At 25.1% G+C, this 27,511-nt stretch overlaps 2 protein-coding genes across 2 annotated transcripts; both read left to right on the top strand.

Annotated features, from left to right (window-relative positions):
- Positions 1 to 5,528: 5,528 nt before the first annotated feature.
- On the top strand, positions 5,529 to 8,878 carry LOC149062490 (uncharacterized). Its single transcript, XM_089217023.1, has 3 exons — positions 5,529 to 5,770; positions 5,839 to 5,967; positions 8,134 to 8,878. The coding sequence occupies exons 1-3, from the start codon at positions 5,615 to 5,617 to the stop codon at positions 8,662 to 8,664; spliced, it is 816 nt and encodes a 271-aa protein (XP_089073149.1). The 5' UTR covers positions 5,529 to 5,614; the 3' UTR covers positions 8,665 to 8,878.
- Positions 8,879 to 19,846: 10,968 nt separating this feature from the next.
- LOC149062491 (uncharacterized) lies at positions 19,847 to 22,973 on the top strand. Its single transcript, XM_089216797.1, has 3 exons — positions 19,847 to 20,078; positions 20,147 to 20,275; positions 22,442 to 22,973. The coding sequence occupies exons 1-3, from the start codon at positions 19,923 to 19,925 to the stop codon at positions 22,970 to 22,972; spliced, it is 816 nt and encodes a 271-aa protein (XP_089072923.1). The 5' UTR covers positions 19,847 to 19,922; the 3' UTR covers position 22,973.
- The last annotated feature ends 4,538 nt before the right edge of the window (positions 22,974 to 27,511 follow it).

The raw sequence follows: 27,511 nt of genomic DNA on the forward strand, positions 1-27,511 counted from the left end.
CCTTTTTTAAATTTTGTCGAAAAGTGAATCGGCCGAAAAGGGAAGGGTACGTTTTTGGTCGAAAACGGCTATGCCCCACGAATTGCGTCCCAAAAAAATATGGGACGGAATTCGTATATTTTAATCTTTTCTTCTTAAAAAGGTTCTTAAAAAACTCACAAAAATAAACAACAATTATAAATATGATCATCAATCAAAAAATTGTTTATGAAATGTAATAAAAAAGTAAAAAAATGTTAAATCATTTAGATTTAATCAAAATCAATATAGTTCATAATATCATAATATAATAAATAAATAATAACAATAATGTTGTTAATCAAAATTTCAGTCAAAATTAGGTTTATTTTTATTCATTACTGTAATTTATAGCATTATCGAAACATCATATCAGAGCTCCGGCTCCCTAAAATTAATATACCTATCTTTGAGAACCCTTGAAAATAAAATAAAAATTCTACTACCTTTCCAATATAGTGGGGCCGCAATAATTCATGTATACCTTTTTAACGGGACGCAACTAAAAGGTGCCGTGTATAAGACAACTCCGAAGGAAAAACATTTTATACAATATCTTTCTTTCCTCTGTATATAAAACCACAACCACAATTTGAGGTATATTTGATGGTTATATCATACTTTTTAATCTGAATGTAGACTATTGTATGTTGAATGGCAAAATATTAATAATATTTTTTATTTTTATAAATAATTATTAATTATATACCTATTATATAAACTGTAAAATATAATAATTCCATTAATAAAATTTATTATACAATTTAAAACATATATAAATACTGTCAGATTTTAGAACCACCGTCTTATATGGATAAAATATTGTACATAAAATAAAGAGTTACTTTTTTAAAGATATTCATCATGGTTAATGTAAAACTATAAATTGTACTGCATATAAAATGAGGCCTGTAAAGACAATAATTATTGAATTAACCAAGAGTATTATGTAGGATTTATTAGTTAATTAGTGCATAATAAAGTCATTGTTTACAGTCATAAACTTCTGTTTAGACGATTATTAATTGATCAATAAAGGTAGCTTACCTGTTTAACATTATTAAACATATTATAAATCATTATACTTCTAAAAAGCTATTTCAATTACATTAATGAGTTTATATAACGGTTTAATTTAATTAGTTAATAGAAGTTATTATGTTACAAATATAAACACTTGTAGTCATTAAAGGTGAATATAATAAAGTTAATAACTTACAACATTGCAATTCATATGATGAATGTCTTAATAAGTTACATTTTAAAACTCACTTGTGTTTAAAATTAATTTATAATTACATTTATACCGTAGAAAAAAATATTATAATATTATGTACATAGAACAAAATAAACTTACTTGGATAGAACATTTCAGTCTTCATTTTACTATGTATATATATTGTATATATAGTATAGATGCATTATATATATATATAGGATATGTGATAGGTAGTAATTTGTTTTGAATTTCCCAATAATATAGGTAACTTCAGAAATATTTATATGAGATAAAGTTTTAAATATTATGGACATCTAATGTAAAAAAAAAACATATTGGTTTATTTACAATGTTCATTCAAATAATGTATTTTAGTATGATTGATTAAGAGGACGAAACACCCGTATTTGTTGACTCAGTCTTACAAAACAAAATTTACGCTCAGCAGTTCATGTTTTACACCGTTCGCTTAAAAATTAGAGTGAATAGGACTATTATGAAACTTGACGGCGAGAACATAATCTGTGTTATGTTAGAAGTATTTTTTGCGATAATTCAGTTTTTAAGTGAGTTATGTGTGTGTAATAAATTGTAAAATAAAAATGCTCACTTAAAAACTGAATATTATCGTTAAAAATTAATGGATAAAAATACAATTTAAGGTTAATTTTGTATTATCATTAATATTTTAATAAACCTTAGTAAATATTAAATACTAAATGCTACTCTAGTCTAAATTATCTCATAATACAATTATTGATACATAAGCGTCAAAAAAAATAAATATGCGTATAATATACATTTAATAGATTTTATACTTACCACATATTATAGTCTAAGTAAGGTAAATATAAGTCTGTGATGCTCAATGATAAGTATTGTTAGTAGTCATAGTTATTTTAATTACATATAACATAAGCATTAGGTTTTAATTCTTTAACTTTAAATAAAAAAAAAATGTTTGCATTAACCAAAACATTACTTTTTAATATTATAAATACTTATTATATTTTAACAACAATGTCATTTCAAAATTAATAATTATAATGCATTTTTATAATATTTTGATATTATTTTTTATCTTTAGGGCATTTTTTAAGGTCACTTTTAGATTATTTCAATGTCATTTTTTTTAGGTTTTTTGGGTCATTAAAATCCTAGCCCTATTTATTTTATTTACCTCATGGCGAATACATATATTTAATTAAATAAATATTAAATTATATAAGGTAAATATGTAACATAGGTATATCAAACTTGAAACTATTGTATATACTATATAATATATTAATATCGTGTTTTAAAAATGTAGTCAAAATTTAAAAAAAATTATAATGTTCTATAATTAATTATTAATTACCACTTGAAACTTACCAGTTACCTTAATACGAGTTTTAAGATTTGAATTGGATGTTTTTGAAGTTGACAACAATTTAGTTTTTGGAAGGCAAAGAATACATTTGAACACAAAATTTCCACTAAGATCCGAAATATCCGCAGGCAACTGATCAAAATATTTATTTAAATGTGGCCATTTTGACCCTAGGTCTCTCGACTCGGTTATCATAAAGTATTAAATACAAATAACAACAATAAACACCAGTGGAATTACAGCGTATAAATGATAAATTACTCGAGACAAAATGTTAATCAAACTGTAGTACTGCACAACACACTGTGCACATCAATGAAGCAATGAGTAGTGAGTACAGAAAGTCAGAAAAATAAGTTATGACAATACCATAATTCAAATTATAAATATTTCAAATCAGAGTTAACAAAGATGTTCAGAAATCAATTTTTCCCCATGAGTTATTTTAATAATTCCAAGTAATAACGTATTTCTCGGGATGTGTGGCGTATTCGTAAAATGTCACTATAGGTAATGAGTAAATAATAATAATAATTACCTATAATAATTATAGGTAATGAGTTATAGTTTACAACAAAACTAATTAAGTACACAGACGTCGCTGCTACCCGTAGTACATAGAACGGCTATAACCTAGTACCTACCTATACGCGCGACTATACGTCTATACAATTGTCAATTATTAACATTTTTAATTTAAAACTATTAATTAATAATACATGCGGGTGGGTATTAGTGGTATTTCACTGGATACAGGCTATCTACAAAATTGTAAATACCTAAATGTCTATATGTATATTGTGTATATATCAAACAACCGGTAATAATTATTATTAATTATACATTTTCCTATTTATTTTATATGATATATATTATAATCTAATACAAGCCTGGGCAAGTGAATGATAATTTTTAACTGAGTTAAGTTAAGTTAATGGAAAACATTTTAAAAAGTTTAAAGTTAATAGTTAATCTAATTCTTTTTTTAACTCAGTTAAATTAAAAGTTATATGAACATTTTCAATTAACTTATTAACTTAAGTTAAGTTACTTTTTTTATTTTTTTATATATATAATATCTGTATAAATAATAAAAATCATAAATATTATTGACCACAGGAAATAGCCAATAGCTTTTCTTTACATAGGTATTGAATTAATAGAATTATGTAGTAGGTATGAAAAAAATACAAAATTGAAAATGCCGAAACAAATACAATCTTTTGATTTATTAACACACTAATACAGACAACTGAAAAGTATTATGCATTTTTTTAAAATTATTAAATAAAAATAACATGGTATTTAAGAATGTACTCTGAATACTTTTTCAGGAAACTAAAAGTCTAAAACTGTTTGAGAATATAGCCAACTAAATTATACTTCATTATATTTATTATTTAATTATTTATAAATTAACTTAACTCGGATTTGATTAAAAGTAACTCGTTATTTATTAAGTTTATATCAATTAAAATAAGTTAAGTTAAGAATTAAGTTTATGAAAATTAAATTTTAAAAAGTTAAGTTAAAAGTTAAAATTAACTTAACTTTTAACTTTTTAACGCGTTTATGCCCAGGCTTGATCTAATATTTCTTAAATCAACAAAATTATAAATCAATGGGTTACCTATATCAAATTTAAAATCTAACTTAATTTTAAAATCTCTATATACAGGGTGATTCTTTTATCAAACAACACTTATATGGTGTTTGTGTGTAAATACCACCTAACATACACCTATAACATACAAACACCACCCAAAACCACCCAACTTTGGGAGGCTATATCTTCTAAACGAATTGACGAAAAATGAAAATTTTAACGTGAAAATTCATTGAAAAAATAGCCTTTTTAGTTTACCAATTTTTAAGTATAGGTTTTCATTTGAAAATCAAAAGTTGATAATGGTTAACCTGATAAATATAAGGGTGAAAATATTTAAAAAATATATAGTTCTAGAACAAGATGGTTCCAAAATTTTGAAAAAAAAAAATTTGAAAAAATTCAATAGTTTTTGAAATAATGAGTGTTGTTTGATAAAAGAATCACCCTGTATAATTAACTTGAAGTTAACACGTTAAATATGTTAAAAATTTAACTTATTAAATTAAAAGTTAGTTTCAAAAAAAAAAAAGACGCGAGTTAGTTAACTTAGTTAATATTAACTTAACGTTTTCACTTAATCTTAATTTTTAACTCGTTAATGCCCAGCCTTGTATGTAAGTATATAGTATTATAGTTTAATGTTATTACTTTTTGTCTTACGATGTTCTCTACGATGAAGATCTAAATTCTAAATACCATTGGCATGTACGTCTTAAGATATTTTAAATAAATGTAATTCGATATGACTGTAATTTGACGTATTTATATTATAATTGGCTGTGCAATTATAATTCATTTGTTTCAAAGATGTAAATGGATAAGTATTTAAAAGAGAATATAAGTGCTTGGATAAAATAATCCTAGCTTTTAGTTTTAATATCATGCACATAAAATTTATGCTCAATTAAACTTCGACCATTTGAAATTAATCAGTTAAATTAAAAAATAATATAAAACAAAAAATACAAATTTAAATAGGTATTATTATATTTGGCGGCTGGTGATCATACCTATATTACTTATTCCAATCCGAACAGACATGATATTTTCCTCCAAGACATAATAAACCGTTTTTTTTTTTATTCTCTTAGTGATATGATTTCCCACAATTTTTATATTTTATTGTTTGGTAGCGTGGCCGTGGCGTCTCTTGAAGTCTTGTTTGAACGACGCCAATTGTTATGCGAGGTGCCTTTGCGACACTTAAGACAACAACTCGAGCACGTTTTAAGTTTTGTGGAGTAAAAGTCAAATTAAATTTTTTTGTATTCCAGCTCATTGCTAGAAGCAGACAACATTGACCGCTTTTATCTGTTGATTACCGCATTTCCTCTGGTGCTGTCGCGTTCTCGTTTTTGTATCGATACCGAATTTCTGAATTTCTAAACCGTTTACAATGAGTCTCGTGTCATATGGCAGCAAGTTAAATATGTGTAGAATATGTTTATTAGAGCCGGAAGAAAACAGGAATATCAAATTTCATAATATTTTTGAAGCCGGTTCCAATGAGTCTGATATAACTAAACAGATAACTGAAACCCTGGGAATGAATGTACGTACTTAGATATAACAAAATATTAAAACAATGCAATTAATTAATTATATATTTAATTTCATTAGATTGAAAATGATAATAATAAACCGAATATCATATGCGAGCACTGTAAAAATTCAATATCTGGATGGTCGGAATTTAAAAAGAAAGCTGTTGAATCTACAATCATTATTAACTATTTTGCAAGAAAAACAGTAAGTGTTTAAAATATTGGTTATATTTTAACAAGTTTTATGTTTTTCATTAAATGTTTTTAAATGATTCTATGTAATATTATGATTGTACTTATTTTTATAAACTAATATAAGTAAGCATTTTATATTTTTATCAGTCAAATTATATAATAATAGGTATATGAGGTAGGATTTGTCTAAATCTGTATAATAAACTAATTTTATTCACTGATTATTTACTCATTTGAGAGGACGTCATAAAAGCACATAACATAGTACATTTAAATTCAGCTATTTTAGTTTAGCTTTGTTAGATTTAATTAATTTTCTATTAGGGCAACTGCATTTGCAGCAATTTGATACATTTATTTTGTATTTAGATTTTGATGTGTTAGTTAAAAACCTTACAGTTTAAAAATGCTCATAATTAGCATCAAGATTAAAATATTTAAAATACCTATTTTTAAAACAAAACATCTTTTTTACCTTTCACGAAATTATTAAAACTAACAAAGTTAAAGATAACTGCTGAATGTAAAGTTGCTAGTTATACACTTACAACATTTTGTTTAGGATGATTGCAGTGGTGACACTATCGTTTTATCTCTGATTATATTCATAAGAGCAAATATTAATCCTACAAACACTTAAATTAAATCCTGGTTGCTATTATTTTTTTTTTCATGTTATTAAAGAGATATATAAACATTTATATATATTAGGTTATTATATGTTTTTTTTATGAGCTAATTTAATACCACTCAGTGAGTAGTTTAGTAAAATACATTAGGAAATATCAGTTATGTTTGGAATAAAATAGGTACCTAAATATATGATAATTTACTGTAATAATAAATTAAATACTGAACAAGTATAAGGTTTTTTCAACAATTTGATATTGTAGCTAATAACTATTTGATTTGGTTTAAGTCAGAGTTTTTATCAGTTTCACAATTTAGTAAAACGAGGCTTTATGTTTTAATTGACTCATTGTAAATCTTATGCAAAACTTAAGTAATAATTTTATTTTATGAAAACTAGCATTCAGCAAAAGCAGGAGCTGTCACAAAAATGGCATATATATAAATATAGGTAATGCTTTATAAATCAAATTTAAATTTGGAAATTTATTATTAAATTAAATTTTTAGAACTGTTGTAATAGGTATAGATTTTTTGTAAAAGTATATTTTTTCAAAATAAGATGGCATCATACGGTAGCAAAGTCTTGTTACCTCATACGCGAACCATTCCACAGACAATTGCTGTTAACTCGGTTGTACAAAACTGGAGTTGTAATTTAAAATTTTTTTCTCATCATAATAATACATTTTTAGGAATTTACATTTTTCGGTTAGCTAATAGCTTGCGATAAAGTAGTACTACCTCTAGTACTATAGATTATATTTATTTTTATGTATGGCATTTAATACTCCAATGAGCATTGTACGACATGCTGAGGATAGATATTTCAATTAATAGCAACCTTGACCAGAAAAAAAACAAACAAAATAACATTCATGTTATGTTTCTCCTTTAATTAAATTAAATTAAATATTTTATTTAAATAAAGTCTAACTTTATGGTAAATTAGAAGCATTTAAAACTCTATTTTGATACCCACTAGTAATACAGTTTTTTTTTTTTTTTGTTACAATGATATTATCACCAATAACATCAATTGTAAAACTTAATAATTACAATAATATATTTTTAATTAGTTTTTTATACCTATTTATACTTTTGATACTTTTATATCTATTTTTATATGGTCTGGTGAAATTTCAAAATGGCCTGCTTGAAAGTTTGCCTATCCGAAAAAAAAAACCTGAAATGACGCCCCTGGTTTAGGTATTTTAACATATTATACTCTATTCAAGTTAAGAAATGTAGTCAACGGCAATTAGGCAACACTTTTTTGTCACCCCTACCCAATTATTTGTATACCTGCCAAGTAGTATTGCCACGCCCTTGTGTCAACGTTTCCTAACTTGAACTGAGTATAATGTCAACACTTACATAATTATGACAACTTTAGATCATATACTGTTGTAAGTAGAATAATTAACTTATTCTTAATGGTAATATATCATATTTTATTAATATTAATAATAAACGCATGCACTCTGTTTACCTTAATAAAGTGAATTATTTTTAAAGTTTATTATTCTTATATTTTTGTTTTTAGCCTGCTCGCGCTTCAATATCTAATCCATGTTCTAGTTCATCTATTGGAATAAAAATTGAAGAAAATGATACAGAATTATTACCTGTTGAAAGAAGCAGAACGATGAATGTATTGGAATGTCAAGAAAGAGTCGTGCGCAAGCCTCCACATCCATCAACTTACAGACTTTTTACTTGTTTAAAACCCTCTTGCAATTTCATCTTCCCGACCTTTGACTCTTTTAAAATTCATCATCGATATCATTTTAAATATGAGGATAAAAGGATATGTTGGCAATGTTGTGATGCATTTTCTAATTTTCATAAACTGAGAACTCATCAATCAAGAACTAACTGTCATACTCCTGGCATGTTCAAATGTTTTCAATGTTCTGAAAGATTTGATGATCTAGAAAGTTTCAGTATCCATAAATTTAGATTCCATCATGGTGTATTAGTACCACGTAAAAATAATAATACTATAACATGTGCATTTTGTCAAAATATAATTCATATAAGCTCTTATAAAAATCATTTGGAATCGTGTAACTGAAATGATGTTAAATTATTGGATTCATTCATACTTGATTAAAAACAACAATATAAAAACTAAAGAATTTAAATCATCTTTTTCATAACTGATTCTATTATCTATGGCCTATGATTATATATTGACATATTATCTAAAATTAATATTAGAAATAAATATATGAAAATTATTTTAACTAAAAGATACTGTTTTTGTTTACGGAATTTACCAAAACTTGTGTCATGGATTAATTGTTAATGTGATATTATGTATTTTTATTATACTTTATTAAATTTCTAGTTTGTTTAATATAATACTTATAATACTTACATGTGTTAGTAATATTTTATACTTAATAGTTGATAATTTTCTATACCTAGGTAACCTAGGTATACCTAGGTTAAGAATAAAAATTAATGTAATATTAGTTTTTGTGTCTTATTTTAAATATTATATTAAGTTAAATGTAATACATAATTAAATATATTTCATACTTAAAATGCTATATTTGTGTAAATTAAGTGTGTACACTTGATAACTTAAGAATTAATTAATTAAACTATTTACTTTTTTTGAAGTTGGTGTTAAAATTTTTACAAATGTTCAGTCCTAAAGCTATAATATTTAATGGTGGTGCACAATAAATGTATAAGATACTTATGGGAGATGGTAAAAATATTAATTTTGTTTTAGCTTTTAGGTGCATATGCACGTACATACAATAATGTACCTACTTGTCTAAATTATTTTTTTTAAGCTTTTTACCTCATTAAAATATAAATAAATTAGAATAAACAACTGATTATAGTTATAATTGACTTATCGTGTATGAACAATGAACATAAACACAATATCTTAGTAATTATAATTTATTATCTGAGCTGTGAAATTAGACAACAAATTACAATTAATATTATACAAAATTAATCAGTTACAAACTGAATCTATACGTTTGCCTTTTTTTTTTGTATAAACACTTTAATAACGTCTTCATTAAAATTAGACATTTATTTATTTATCATGCTTTTTCCAAAATTTAGGATACAATCAATGGAAATAAATATATTTGATTTAAAATAAATAAATGTACTAAGTTAACTGTCATATTAATCTAATTGGTTTGGTACTATATACGTAGATATATTGGTATGGGTGATGATAGTTAAGTTATACTCTTATAACTAAGCGTTACTGTTAGCTAATATACACTATTTATAATACTTATATTATATTATATTTTATTATTGGCTTACAATAAAAAAAATAAAACGATTAAAAATGATTAAATTCAGAACTATAGTGAAATTATCTTTAGGAAAAAATAGATTTAAATTTATTTTCCTAGCAAACGGGCCTGGGTACTACAGTATGTATCAAGGCTGTAGCTGAAACTAATTTTTAGGAGAGGTTTAAAACCATATCTTGTATTTTCATTAAACAAAAAATTATAATATTAATATAAAAATAATTTCTATATTTCTATATCCACTGGTATATAATATTATAATAATATTTTATCTAAATAAGAATTTTTAGATAGGTACCTATTACACATGTCATTTGTGATACATTGTGATACAATTTTAAAAGAAATATGTTTTTAGTTAAAAGTCTAGCAGTCTTTTTTCTATTGTGAAACACTGAAACGTTCAATTCTGGTTTGATTTAAATTTGTCTAATAAGTACACTAAAAAGTGATATACCTTCTTATAAAACAGATTTGGTCTGATGAGTTTTGTAAATAGTTTTTTAATCTTTTGGAGGTAAAAAGTGTACGTTATAAAGATAGACTATATATTGTTGAAGTCAAAACTGGTAACGTAACTTAAAATTTCAAAAGAAAAGATGTAATTGGAAAAAGAATCAGAATTACATTTAGTAGGTACTAGGTTAGGTTAGGTTTAAAATTCTATTTACAGCTGGAATACTTTATATAGCTGCAGGTAAACATTGTGTTATGTTGTCTTATAATGTATAACATTCCTAATAATTGATAAAAAAATATTTTCAGCTGTATGCAGTAAAATGTATTATGTAGCTGTATTGTAAAACAATATAAGCACTACAAGTTTAAACTTTGAAGGAATCTATTGAAAAAGGTGTATGCGACCTATACACATTTTTTTTTTTCTATAAAACAACTATTCAAACTGAGTACCTACCCACCTATATCATGGATTTTTGGGAATAGTGTTTGAGACAGTGTAGCTCAAAAAATATGCAACTTACGATCTTGAAATTTGGAATAGAAGTTCTTCTCTTATTTTCACCAGGCAATATGATAGGATTTTCAAAAATGTTGCTTTTTAGTGGAGTAATTAACAATTATAATAAATTATTCACCGCCAATACGTATTGTGCTGCCCGCGGGTTTCCAGCTACCTGTAGGCTGTAACCTTTCCTTTTTGTCCGTCATGTCGATCGGAACTGTTTCGAGAAGTTTATCGATAAAAATAATCTCGTGCATCGCGCGTACACCAATACCCCTATTGTACAATAATATATTTTTGGCTTTTTCATATTTATAATATTATGTAATATAGGAGTATTGGTGTACGCTCGATGCGTGAGATTGTTTTTCATCCAAATGGCTTAAAGTTTAGTCATAATAAATAAATAAATGACTTTTTTAACATTTGATAAACCAGTATCCAATTTTAATAGCACGCAGGGCTCTTGAACATAGCTATTCAAATTACAAAGAAACATATGAAAAGTTCGGGAAATCAGTGTTCTGACAAATAGATTATACAAATGAATAATTTTTGGACATTGCTGGTAATTAAATTATACACAATACCATACAAAATTCTAATGAAGTGTTTAAATATGTGAACATTGTAAACATAATATTTCTATTAGGTACAACAATTGTACAACTTAAATGACTTAAGAGGACGTAGCACCCGCATGCGTTGTCTCCGTCTTACACACGTACGATATGGGAAATGTTCGTACGCTAGTTTCAATAGGGATTGTCAGTTTTGATATTAGAGTAGCAACATTTTCTGTATTCTCACGTTGGTTTTTTACGATATTTTAATTTTTATGTGAGTTATGGACATTTTAAAATATTCATAATTTACATACCCATAACTCACTTAAAAATTAAAATATCGTAAAAAACCAACAAGAGAACACAGATAATGTTGCTACCTAAAAGTTTGATATTAGGTGGATTCACTCTAATATCAAAACTGACAATACCCTATTGAAACTAGCGAACGAACATTTCCCATGTCGTACGTGTGTAAGACGGAGCAACACATGCGGGTGCGACGTCCTCTTAATACTATATTGTTTTTCATTCTAGCCTTCAAGTCCATGTGTTGGTTTTTTGCGGTGTTTCGTTTTTATTAACATAATATATTATTTATCCATCATTACAATATTATATATCGATCTCTAAAAAGATATCAACAATCTAAGTTCAAACCAATAAACAGTTTCAGATCAAGGAAGTTGTAAGAAATGCTATTATATATATAAATTCTTATGATTGTTTATTAAATTTCAGAGCCGTATTTAGGAGGGAGCCACAGGGTACTGTTGCTGAGTAGGAAAGGGGGGGGGGGCTAATTTTTTTATAATTTAAATTTGTATTTTGTATAATGATTAATGAGGCGTATTTTTTTGTTGCCCCTTGGTGTCAAATTCCTAAATATGGCCCTGTTAAATTTATATTAAAAAATAAGTCAATTATTTGTATTGATTAATGATTATGTTCAACCTCATAAATTTCAGATAGGTAAAACCTGTTTGAAATCATTTGGAATTGATGACGTTTATGATAAATTAACATTAAATCCCAGTTAAAATTATCGGGGTTTGTCGATTGTATCCCGGACTCGGGTTAGCCATTTTTTTTCTATATTTTCCGAGTTCCGATTTCGTTCTATCAGTGTTGTAAAATATGTGAGTAGATGTATTTAAATACTGTCTTGGACGTATTTGTATTTAAAAATCAAATACTTTCATACAAATACTTATGAAATTTGATATAGTATTTTATTTATAATAATTTTTTCGTTCATAAATGTTGAGAACCCTGATTTCCTATTTCCGATGTCTGGTTCGTTTGTGAATGTGATTATTACAAAATTTTAATATTTCATTAACAAGTGTTTACTTAATTTTTAAAGAATTATTATAATATAACAAGTATTTTATTTATTTTAATTTTTCAGTGTACATTTAAGAAAATGGTATACAAATAATAATAATAATAATACATTAATACCTAATTGAATGTAACATGACAATTTTAAATTAATAATTACAAAATTTAAATATTAATGAATTAAATAAATACTATTAATTTAGCGAACTGACTATTAGAAAAAAAAAATATTTGAAAAATATTTTAAATACTTTCTGATGAATGGATGTATTTGTATCCGAATTTAAATACGATTTCAAAAGTATATTTTACAAGACTGCGCCATATATAGTGATTAAGAGTAAATTTACATAATAAATTTAGTATATTTGTCACATATGCTGTGTTGATATATATATTTACCAACAAATTGTTTTTTACTCGATGAGCTTACAAACATTTTAACTTAAGGCTGGTTATCGATCTAAAATTTAGCCAAGGGTACAATGAGGTGGCATGTCACCCACCTAGAAAAAATACTGCGATTTTTTTAGTTTTCAATACTAAATTAATTTAACTAATGATAAATAATAATACTATATGATGTACATATAGGTTTTTATCGTACCTAATACCAAGCATACTATATATTTATATGGTATTATGGAGTATGGAATATGGATGTCTATTTGTTTCATTATTTAATAAAATAAATTTGATTCATTCTTAGTTTTCAAGTTATTTATTTTATGATTGTCACTCGAATATAGGTTTGACAGACAGCGCCCTTAGATTTAGTACGTCAAATGCGTTGGTTAAAATATTATAGTGCTATAGTATTGCAAATTCATAATGAATACAATTTTTAGTGAAAAAATAATAATAAATTAGAATCATATTTTATAAGTTTAAATATCGTTTTCACAAAACGTTGGCCAATGATGTCGAGCGTTGACAAATAAGAATAAATGGCTATTTCTTATATATTTGGACTGATTATTATTGACTTTTGTATAATTATTATTTTATAACAATGATGACTGACGACTTGTTTAATAATTTCAAGATATAATAACTAATTATGACTATTAATTTCTCAATCTTAGAACTACGAATCTAATCAATATTCATTACTAAAATCATATGGAAATAGTGTAATTGAATGTTTATATACTATAAATAGGACGCAATCAGAACATAAAAAGGTGAGAAATAATAGTTTACCTATCTGACTTGTGGACGCAATCGGCACACTAGAAAGGTATATAAGGTTGAAACGAGACGCAATCGAATGACGCCCAAAATTGTGAGGTACAAACATGTTTATAAGTAATATAACAAGATTTTCCAACCGGTGTTCCGTGAAGCATCTATAGGTGTGCCGCGTTGCCTTTTCGGCCAAAACAAAAATTTATAATATAATATACCTATGTAAAAAAATAAAATAATTGCTGCTACATAATATAGTTTTTTATAAGTTGCATAAAATGTTGTAAAATAACAATACTCGTAAAAATACAATTCGCGACAAAATTATTTACAAAACGATATTAATTTTACACACACACTAAAAATTATCTCTATTATTTCATTTATTTAAATTTTGAAGGTTTTTCAAATCTAATTCAAATGTCTTGGTACTATTCAGTACCAACTTATACTTATAATAATTTGTCAAAATTACATAATTATATAATTGCCATAATTTTACAAAAAGTTTTGTTTTTGGTCGTAAAGGGAATCAGTCTTTTTTAAATTTGGTCTAAGAGTGAATCGGCCGAAAAGGAAAGGGTACGATTTTGGTCGAAAAGGGAATCGACCTTTTTTAAATTTTGTCGAAAAGTGAATCGGCCGAAAAGGGAAGGGTACGTTTTTGGTCGAAAACGGCTATGCCCCACGAATTGCGTCCCAAAAAAATATGGGACGGAATTCGTATATTTTAATCTTTTCTTCTTAAAAAGGTTCTTAAAAAACTCACAAAAATAAACAACAATTATAAATATGATCATCAATCAAAAAATTGTTTATGAAATGTAATAAAAAAGTAAAAAAATGTTAAATCATTTAGATTTAATCAAAATCAATATAGTTCATAATATCATAATATAATAAATAAATAATAACAATAATGTTGTTAATCAAAATTTCAGTCAAAATTAGGTTTATTTTTATTCATTACTGTAATTTATAGCATTATCGAAACATCATATCAGAGCTCCGGCTCCCTAAAATTAATATACCTATCTTTGAGAACCCTTGAAAATAAAATAAAAATTCTACTACCTTTCCAATATAGTGGGGCCGCAATAATTCATGTATACCTTTTTAACGGGACGCAACTAAAAGGTGCCGTGTATAAGACAACTCCGAAGGAAAAACATTTTATACAATATCTTTCTTTCCTCTGTATATAAAACCACAACCACAATTTGAGGTATATTTGATGGTTATATCATACTTTTTAATCTGAATGTAGACTATTGTATGTTGAATGGCAAAATATTAATAATATTTTTTATTTTTATAAATAATTATTAATTATATACCTATTATATAAACTGTAAAATATAATAATTCCATTAATAAAATTTATTATACAATTTAAAACATATATAAATACTGTCAGATTTTAGAACCACCGTCTTATATGGATAAAATATTGTACATAAAATAAAGAGTTACTTTTTTAAAGATATTCATCATGGTTAATGTAAAACTATAAATTGTACTGCATATAAAATGAGGCCTGTAAAGACAATAATTATTGAATTAACCAAGAGTATTATGTAGGATTTATTAGTTAATTAGTGCATAATAAAGTCATTGTTTACAGTCATAAACTTCTGTTTAGACGATTATTAATTGATCAATAAAGGTAGCTTACCTGTTTAACATTATTAAACATATTATAAATCATTATACTTCTAAAAAGCTATTTCAATTACATTAATGAGTTTATATAACGGTTTAATTTAATTAGTTAATAGAAGTTATTATGTTACAAATATAAACACTTGTATTAAAGGTGAATATAATAAAGTTAATAACTTACAACATTGCAATTCATATGATGAATGTCTTAATAAGTTACATTTTAAAACTCACATGTGTTTAAAATTAATTTATAATTACATTTATACCGTAGAAAAAAATATTATAATATTATGTACATAGAACAAAATAAACTTACTTGGATAGAACATTTCAGTCTTCATTTTACTATGTATATATATTGTATATATAGTATAGATGCATTATATATATATATAGGATATGTGATAGGTAGTAATTTGTTTTGAATTTCCCAATAATATAGGTAACTTCAGAAATATTTATATGAGATAAAGTTTTAAATATTATGGACATCTAATGTAAAAAAAAAACATATTGGTTTATTTACAATGTTCATTCAAATAATGTATTTTAGTATGATTGATTAAGAGGACGAAACACCCGTATTTGTTGACTCAGTCTTACAAAACAAAATTTACGCTCAGCAGTTCATGTTTTACACCGTTCGCTTAAAAATTAGAGTGAATAGGACTATTATGAAACTTGACGGCGAGAACATAATCTGTGTTATGTTAGAAGTATTTTTTGCGATAATTCAGTTTTTAAGTGAGTTATGTGTGTGTAATAAATTGTAAAATAAAAATGCTCACTTAAAAACTGAATATTATCGTTAAAAATTAATGGATAAAAATACAATTTAAGGTTAATTTTGTATTATCATTAATATTTTAATAAACCTTAGTAAATATTAAATACTAAATGCTACTCTAGTCTAAATTATCTCATAATACAATTATTGATACATAAGCGTCAAAAAAAATAAATATGCGTATAATATACATTTAATAGATTTTATACTTACCACATATTATAGTCTAAGTAAGGTAAATATAAGTCTGTGATGCTCAATGATAAGTATTGTTAGTAGTCATAGTTATTTTAATTACATATAACATAAGCATTAGGTTTTAATTCTTTAACTTTAAATAAAAAAAAAATGTTTGCATTAACCAAAACATTACTTTTTAATATTATAAATACTTATTATATTTTAACAACAATGTCATTTCAAAATTAATAATTATAATGCATTTTTATAATATTTTGATATTATTTTTTATCTTTAGGGCATTTTTTAAGGTCACTTTTAGATTATTTCAATGTCATTTTTTTTAGGTTTTTTGGGTCATTAAAATCCTAGCCCTATTTATTTTATTTACCTCATGGCGAATACATATATTTAATTAAATAAATATTAAATTATATAAGGTAAATATGTAACATAGGTATACCAAACTTGAAACTATTGTATATACTATATAATATATTAATATCGTGTTTTAAAAATGTAGTCAAAATTTAAAAAAAATTATAATGTTCTATAATTAATTATTAATTACCACTTGAAACTTACCAGTTACCTTAATACGAGTTTTAAGATTTGAATTGGATGTTTTTGAAGTTGACAACAATTTAGTTTTTGGAAGGCAAAGAATACATTTGAACACAAAATTTCCACTAAGATCCGAAATATCCGCAGGCAACTGATCAAAATATTTATTTAAATGTGGCCATTTTGACCCTAGGTCTCTCGACTCGGTTATCATAAAGTATTAAATACAAATAACAACAATAAACACCAGTGGAATTACAGCGTATAAATGATAAATTACTCGAGACAAAATGTTAATCAAACTGTAGTACTGCACAACACACTGTGCACATCAATGAAGCAATGAGTAGTGAGTACAGAAAGTCAGAAAAATAAGTTATGACAATACCATAATTCAAATTATAAATATTTCAAATCAGAGTTAACAAAGATGTTCAGAAATCAATTTTTCCCCATGAGTTATTTTAATAATTCCAAGTAATAACGTATTTCTCGGGATGTGTGGCGTATTCGTAAAATGTCACTAGGTAATGAGTTATAGTTTACAACAAAACTAATTAAGTACACAGACGTCGCTGCTACCCGTAGTACATAGAACGGCTATAACCTAGTACCTACCTATACGCGCGACTATACGTCTATACAATTGTCAATTATTAACATTTTTAATTTAAAACTATTAATTAATAATACATGCGGGTGGGTATTAGTGGTATTTCACTGGATACAGGCTATCTACAAAATTGTAAATACCTAAATGTCTATATGTATATTGTGTATATATCAAACAACCGGTAATAATTATTATTAATTATACATTTTCCTATTTATTTTATATGATATATATTATAATCTAATACAAGCCTGGGCAAGTGAATGATAATTTTTAACTGAGTTAAGTTAAGTTAATGGAAAACATTTTAAAAAGTTTAAAGTTAATAGTTAATCTAATTCTTTTTTTAACTCAGTTAAATTAAAAGTTATATGAACATTTTCAATTAACGTATTAACTTAAGTTAAGTTACTTTTTTTATTTTTTTATATATATAATATCTGTATAAATAATAAAAATCATAAATATTATTGACCACAGGAAATAGCCAATAGCTTTTCTTTACATAGGTATTGAATTAATAGAATTATGTAGTAGGTATGAAAAAAATACAAAATTGAAAATGCCGAAACAAAATAATACAATCTTTTGATTTATTAACACACTAATACAGACAGCTGACAAGTATTATGCATTTTTTTAAAATTATTAAATAAAAATAACATGGTATTTAAGAATGTATTCTGAATACTTTTTCAGGAAACTAAAAGTCTAAAACTGTTTGAGAATATAGCCAACTATATTATACTTCATTATATTTATTATTTAATTATTTATAAATTAACTTAACTCGGATTTGATTAAAAGTAACTCGTTATTTATTAAGTTTATATCAATTAAAATAAGTTAAGTTAAAAATTAAGTTTATGAAAATTAAATTTTAAAAAGTTAAGTTAAAAGTTAAAATTAACTTAACTTTTAACTTTTTAACGCGTTTATCCCCAGGCTTGATCTAATATTTCTTAAATCAACAAAATTATAAATCAATGGGTTACCTATATCAAATTTAAAATCTAACTTAATTTTAAAATCTCTATATACAGGGTGATTCTTTTATCAAACAACACTTATATGGTGTTTGTGTGTAAATACCACCTAACATACACCTATAACATACAAACACCACCAAAAACCACCCAACTTTGGGAGGCTATATCTTCTAAACGAATTGACGAAAAATGAAAATTTAAACGTGAAAATTCATTGAAAAATTAATAGCCTTTTTAGTTTACCAATTTTTAAGTATAGGTTTTCATTTGAAAATCAAAAGTTGATAATGGTTAACCTGATAAATATAAGGGTGAAAATATTTAAAAAATATATAGTTCTAGAACAAGATGGTTCCAAAATTTTGAAAAAAAAAAATTTGAAAAAATTCAATAGTTTTTGAAATAATGAGTGTTGTTTGATAAAAGAATCACCCTGTATAATTAACTTGAAGTTAACACGTTAAATATGTTAAAAATTTAACTTATTAAATTAAAAGTTAGTTTCAAAAAAATTATTCGATATGACTGTAATTTGACGTATTTATATTATAATTGGCTGTGCAATTATAATTCATTTGTTTCAAAGATGTAAATGGATAAGTATTTAAAAGAGAATATAAGTGCTTGGATACAATAATCCTAGCTTTTAGTTTTAATATCATGCACATAAAATTTATGCTCAATTAAACTTCGACCATTTGAAATTAATCAATTAAATTAAAAAATAATATAAAACAAAAAATACAAATTTAAATAGGTATTATTATATTTGGCGGCTGGTGATAATACCTATATTACTTATTCCAATCCGAACAGACATGATATTTTCCTCCAAGACATAATAAACCGTTTTTTTTTTTTATTCTCTTAGTAATATGATTTCCCACAATTTTTATATTTTATTGTTTGGTAGCGTGGCCGTGGCGTCTCTTGTAGTTTTGTTTGAACGACGCCAATTGTTATGCGAGGTGCCTTTGCGACACTTAAGACAACAACTCGAGCACGTTTTAAGTTTTGTGGAGTAAAAGTCAAATTACATTTTTTTGTATTCCAGCTCATTGCTAGAAGCAGACAACATTGACCGCTTTTATCTGTTGATTACCGCATTTCCTCTGGTGCTGTCGCGTTCTCGTTTTTGTATCGATACCGAATTTCTGAATTTCTAAACCGTTTACAATGAGTCTCATGTCATATGGCAGCAAGTTAAATATGTGTAGAATATGTTTATTAGAGCCGGAAGAAAACAGGAATATCAAATTTCATAATATTTTTGAAGCCGGTTCCAATGAGTCTGATATAACTAAACAGATAACTGAAACCCTGGGAATGAATGTACGTACTTAGATATAACAAAATATTAAAACAATGCAATTAATTAATTATATATTTAATTTCATTAGATTGAAAATGATAATAATAAACCGAATATCATATGCGAGCACTGTAAAAATTCAATATCTGGATGGTCGGAATTTAAAAAGAAAGCTGTTGAATCTACAATCATTATTAACTATTTTGCAAGAAAAACAGTAAGTGTTTAAAATATTGGTTATATTTTAACAAGTTTTATGTTTTTCATTAAATGTTTTTAAATGATTCTATGTAATATTATGATTGTACTTATTTTTATAAACTAATATAAGTAAGCATTTTATATTTTTATCAGTCAAATTATATAATAATAGGTATATGAGGTAGGATTTGTCTAAATCTGTATAATAAACTAATTTTATTCACTGATTATTTACTCATTTGAGAGGACGTCATAAAAGCACATAACATAGTACATTTAAATTCAGCTATTTTAGTTTAGCTTTGTTAGATTTAATTAATTTTCTATTAGGGCAACTGCATTTGCAGCAATTTGATACATTTATTTTGTATTTAGATTTTGATGTGTTAGTTAAAAACCTTACAGTTTAAAAATGCTCATAATTAGCATCAAGATTAAAATATTTAAAATACCTATTTTTAAAACAAAACATCTTTTTTACCTTTCACGAAATTATTAAAACTAACAAAGTTAAAGATAACTGCTGAATGTAAAGTTGCTAGTTATACACTTACAACATTTTGTTTAGGATGATTGCAGTGGTGACACTATCGTTTTATCTCTGATTATATTCATAAGAGCAAATATTAATCCTACAAACACTTAAATTAAATCCTGGTTGCTATTATTTTTTTTTTCATGTTATTAAAGAGATATATAAACATTTATATATATTAGGTTATTATATGTTTTTTTTATGAGCTAATTTAATACCACTCAGTGAGTAGTTTAGTAAAATACATTAGGAAATATCAGTTATGTTTGGAATAAAATAGGTACCTAAATATATGATAATTTACTGTAATAATAAATTAAATACTGAACAAGTATAAGGTTTTTTCAACAATTTGATATTGTAGCTAATAACTATTTGATTTGGTTTAAGTCAGAGTTTTTATCAGTTTCACAATTTAGTAAAACGAGGCTTTATGTTTTAATTGACTCATTGTAAATCTTATGCAAAACTTAAGTAATAATTTTATTTTATGAAAACTAGCATTCAGCAAAAGCAGGAGCTGTCACAAAAATGGCATATATATAAATATAGGTAATGCTTTATAAATCAAATTTAAATTTGGAAATTTATTATTAAATTAAATTTTTAGAACTGTTGTAATAGGTATAGATTTTTTGTAAAAGTATATTTTTTCAAAATAAGATGGCATCATACGGTAGCAAAGTCTTGTTACCTCATACGCGAACCATTCCACAGACAATTGCTGTTAACTCGGTTGTACAAAACTGGAGTTGTAATTTAAAATTTTTTTCTCATCATAATAATACATTTTTAGGAATTTACATTTTTCGGTTAGCTAATAGCTTGCGATAAAGTAGTACTACCTCTAGTACTATAGATTATATTTATTTTTATGTATGGCATTTAATACTCCAATGAGCATTGTACGACATGCCGAGGATAGATATTTCAATTAATAGCAACCTTGACCAGAAAAAAAACAAACAAAATAACATTCATGTTATGTTTCTCCTTTAATTAAATTAAATTAAATATTTTATTTAAATAAAGTCTAACTTTATGGTAAATTAGAAGCATTTAAAACTCTATTTTGATACCCACTAGTAATACAGTTTTTTTTTTTTTTTGTTACAATGATATTATCACCAATAACATCAATTGTAAAACTTAATAATTACAATAATATATTTTTAATTAGTTTTTTATACCTATTTATACTTTTGATACTTTTATATCTATTTTTATATGGTCTGGTGAAATTTCAAAATGGCCTGCTTGAAAGTTTGCATACCCGAAAAAAAAAACCTGAAATGACGCCCCTGGTTTAGGTATTTTAACATATTATACTCTATTCAAGTTAAGAAACGTAGTCAACGGCAATTAGGCAACACTTTTTTGTCACCCCTACCCAATTATTTGTATACCTGCCAAGTAGTATTGCCACGCCCTTGTGTCAACGTTTCCTAACTTGAACTGAGTATAATGTCAACACTTACATAATTATGACAACTTTAGATCATATACTGTTGTAAGTAGAATAATTAACTTATTCTAAATGGTAATATATAATATTTTATTAATATTAATAATAAACGCATGTACTCTGTTTACCTTAATAAAGTGAATTATTTTTAAAGTTTATTATTCTTATATTTTTGTTTTTAGCCTGCTCGCGCTTCAATATCTAATCCCTGTTCTAGTTCATCTATTGGAATAAAAATTGAAGAAAATGATACAGAATTATTACCTGTTGAAAGAAGCAGAACGATGAATGTATTGGAATGTCAAGAAAGAGTCGTGCGCAAGCCTCCACATCCATCAACTTACAGACTTTTTACTTGTTTAAAACCCTCTTGCAATTTCATCTTCCCGACCTTTGACTCTTTTAAAATTCATCATCGATATCATTTTAAATATGAGGATAAAAGGATATGTTGGCAATGTTGTGATGCATTTTCTAATTTTCATAAACTGAGAACTCATCAATCAAGAACTAACTGTCATACTCCTGGCATGTTCAAATGTTTTCAATGTTCTGAAAGATTTGATGATCTAGAAAGTTTCAGTATCCATAAATTTAGATTCCATCATGGTGTATTAGTACCACGTAAAAATAATAATACTATAACATGTGCATTTTGTCAAAATATAATTCATATAAGCTCTTATAAAAATCATTTGGAATCGTGTAACTGAAATGATGTTAAATTATTGGATTCATTCATAATTGATTAAAAACAACAATATAAAAACTAAAGAATTTAAATCATCTTTTTCATAACTGATTCTATTATCTATGGCCTATGATTATATATTGACATATTATCTAAAATTAATATTAGAAATAAATATATGAAAATTATTTTAACTAAAAGATACTGTTTTTGTTTACGGAATTTACCAAAACTTGTGTCATGGATTAATTGTTAATGTGATATTATGTATTTTTATTATACTTTATTAAATTTCTAGTTTGTTTAATATAATACTTATAATACTTACATGTGTTAGTAATATTTTATACTTAATAGTTGATAATTTTCTATACCTAGGTAACTGTTAAGAATAAAAATTAATGTAATATTAGTTTTTGTGTCTTATTTTAAATATTATATTAAGTTAAATGTAATACATAATTAAATATATTTCATACTTAAAATGCTATATTTGTGTAAATTAAGTGTGTACACTTGATAACTTAAGAATTAATTAATTAAACTATTTACTTTTTTTGAAGTTGTGTTAAAATTTTTACAAATGTTCAGTCCTAAAGCTATAATATTTAATGGTGGTGCACAATAAATGTATAAGATACTTATGGGAGATGGTAAAAATATTAATTTTGTTTTAGCTTTTAGGTGCATATGCACGTACATACAATAATGTACCTACTTGTCTAAATTATTTTTTTTAAGCTTTTTACCTCATTAAAATATAAATAAATTAGAATAAACAACTGATTATAGTTATAATTGACTTATCGTGTATGAACAATGAACATAAACACAATATCTTAGTAATTATAATTTATTATCTGAGCTGTGAAATTAGACAACAAATTACAATTAATATTATACAAAATTAATCAGTTACAATTTTAAAAACTGAATCTATACGTTTGCCTTTTTTTTTGTATAAACACTTTAATAACGTCTTCATTAAAATTAGACATTTATTTATTTATCATGCTTTTTCCAAAATTTAGGATACAATCAATGGAAATAAATATATTTGATTTAAAATAAATAAATGTACTAAGTTAACTGTCATATTAATCTAATTGGTTTGGTACTATATACGTAGATATATTGGTATGGGCGATGATAGTTAAGTTATACTCTTATAACTAAGCGTTACTGTTAGCTAAGATACACTATTTATAATACTTATATTATATTATATTTTATTATTGGCTGACAATAAAAAAAAATAAAACGATTAAAAATGATTAAATTCAGAACTATAGTGAAATTATCTTTAGGAAAAAATAGATTTAAATTTATTTTCCTAGCAAACGGTATGTATCAAGGCTGTAGCTGAAACTAATTTTTAGGAGAGGTTTAAAACCATATCTTGTATTTTCATTAAACAAAAAATTATAATATTAATATAAAAATAATTTCTATATTTCTATATCCACTGGTATATAATATTATAATAATATTTTATCTAAATAAGAATTTTTAGATAGGTACCTATTACACATGTCATTTGTGATACATTATAGTATTATACAATTTTAAAAGAAATATGTTTTTAGTTAAAAGTCTAGCAGTCTTTTTTCTATTGTGAAACACTGAAACGTTCAATTCTGGTTTGATTTAAATTTGTCTAATAAGTACACTAAAAAGTGATATACCTTCTTATAAAACAGATTTGGTCTGATGAGTTTTGTAAATAGTTTTTTAATCTTTTGGAGGTAAAAAGTGTACGTTATAAAGATAGACTATATATTGTTGAAGTCAAAACTGGTAACGTAACTTAAAATTTCAAAAGAAAAGATGTAATTGGAAAAAGAATCAGAATTACATTTAGTAGGTACTAGGTTAGGTTAGGTTTAAAATTCTATTTACAGCTGGAATACTTTTTATAGCTGCAGGTAAACATTGTGTTATGTTGTCTTATAATGTATAACATTCCTAATAATTGATAAAAAAATATTTTCAGCTGTATGCAGTACTATTGCTCTGATAATATTTGGAATTGACGGAGACAGTAGAGTATGGATGCCAAATTTGGAACATATTGATATAGGATGGAGCTATGGAGTAGCAGTCGCAGGAACTATTGCCCTTTATGTCAGTGGAGTATTGTATGTAATAGAAGGACGGGCACTTAAGATTAAACGTCAAAAAATAGCTACTCAAAGAGCCAATTACAACTATGATGGAGATGACTCAAAACAATCATCTCATACTAACATATAAATGTCCACATTTTTATTTTAAGATCTTCAGTTGCAGCTTCTGCACGTTTTCATAAATGTATTCTTAATTCATTGACAGTTTTAGCATATGGAAAGGTGGGCAACTATTTGTACCAAAGTTTCTGATACCCTTTATTGAAGAATAAAATAATTTACCTACTACTAATATTACTAAATACTTGTGGAGGCAATAAACAGAAATATTTTTCTAAAAAAATATGAGGAAAGAAATGTAATTCGTAGAAGGTGCTCAATTTTAGATATAGATACTGTTGCCTTTATAAAAATTTAGCCTTGTCTTTATGAATATGTGCAGTGAGTACTTCTTACACAGACTTGTTGACATTTTACAAATGCCTGCATAGAAAATTCAATTTACATAGAAAATACTTTGTTTTGGGTATCAAATAATGTTAAGTATAGTATGAATGCGCAAGGAGTTAAATTCTTAAAAATGGCTTTTTGAAAATAATTTGTTATTTGGTCACTTATGCAATTATTGACAAACTATAATACATTAGTTAGAACCCATACTTTAGATTTGATGTGAAATTGAAATTGAATAGGTATATATAAATTATGAACACTAGAATCTCTAGTATTAAATTTAAAATCTATGAATTTCAATCATAATTATCAATTATTAATTGAGAAGTAATTGATTTTTAGTCGTTTATATGATTGAAAATAATAATTGAGAGTTAGAAGATAATTGATGTACATTTTTCAAAGTTATATTAACAATTGTCCGTCCATTTAATTCAATGTTATTTTTAGTAACTAGTGCTACCAATTTCAGAAAAATGCTTAACTTTACTTTTACAATTTTGTAATTCATTTGAAATTGCAATGTATTTTTATACTAATTCGTTAAGTATCCCAAAGTTATGAATTAAAATCGTGGATATATGGATAAAATAAATTATTCCTTGGTTACACAATTATTGTTCGTAAAAAGGTTGTTCTGATTAATTTCTGATTACTCCTCACAATTAGATCTTATTAAAGTTTTAAAATTACAACTTGCTGTTTCTTTAGTGAATTTAGTTGAATAGAGTAGTTTTTTGAGTAAATAAATACCACTCTTTTTTTTTATGTAATTATAATTTGTATATTAAATTAAAATAATCTAGTGAACTAGGTGCAAGATCTGTATTTTAAAAAAAAAAAAATGGAAAACTTAGAATTTACCTGATAAATTATGCCATGTCTAATAAATATTTAATAAGTTGAATTTTTTCACAAAATTGGTCAACATATTTTTTTTAATTTTAAGCTGTCGTTTTTTGCTATTTAGTATTTATAAATTCAGCAATTATGATTTTCATACTTGTCATACCAAGAGTATGTATTATGGTTTTCTTGATTATTATTATTAATTTTTTTTTTTAAACTTGTTTATTTATATTTTTATAACATGCAATCCAATTAAAAATATATATTTAATACATTTATATACAATACAACTTTTGATTCAGTTTCATTTTGTATGTGTGTCTTAACAATTCCTGTTCCAATGAATATTTTTCTTGTCACTTGTTAAAAGTATATAAATTTTACAGGACATTTAATAAAATTATTTTTGCATAATTTAAATTTAGATAAATTTGCTCAATATAATATGTTATATTCCCATCGCTACAAACTTACAACTAATTTATACATCTAATAATTATTTTGTAATGTAATATCTAAAATTGTTTGTAAATATTGATATTTCTATCATCAATATAAATAATTTCAGTATTGGAGCACATCAAAATAAATTGTGCTAAAATAATCTTATATTTATTTATATAAGTATAATTCTATTTTGGACTTAAATAGCATATCTAAAAAAACTTAATAAAATGTCAAGTATAAAATAATGCATGGAAAATCATGAATAGAAATTTTCAAAATATTGAAATATGCTTTGAAATTGTTTTTTTCTGCGCGAAACATCTGCTTTTATATAGATGAATATATGTATTAAGATATCTGTGATATTCCTCAAGTATGATACTTCGTACACTAGTACAGGGATTGAAAAAATAAAACAATATAAGCACTACAAGTTTAAACTTTGAAGGAATCTATTGAAAAAGGTGTATGCGACCTATACACATTTTTTTTTTCTATAAAACAACTATTCAAACTGAGTACCTACCCACCTATATCATGGATTTTTGGGAATAGTGTTTGAGATATAAGAGAAGGGCTAATATACAATATGTTTACTTACCTACCGTGCAGTGCTCTAAATAAAAAAATTTAGTAACCAGAACGCTCATAAAATTAATATGTATGATTGTATTATTAATTTTTAA

The sequence above is a fragment of the Diuraphis noxia genome, unplaced genomic scaffold (assembly GCF_037042655.1).
Source record: "Diuraphis noxia isolate RWA-SAM2 unplaced genomic scaffold, SU_Dnox_SAM2 contig0001, whole genome shotgun sequence".
In the NCBI taxonomy this organism is placed as follows: Eukaryota; Metazoa; Arthropoda; class Insecta; order Hemiptera; family Aphididae; genus Diuraphis; species Diuraphis noxia.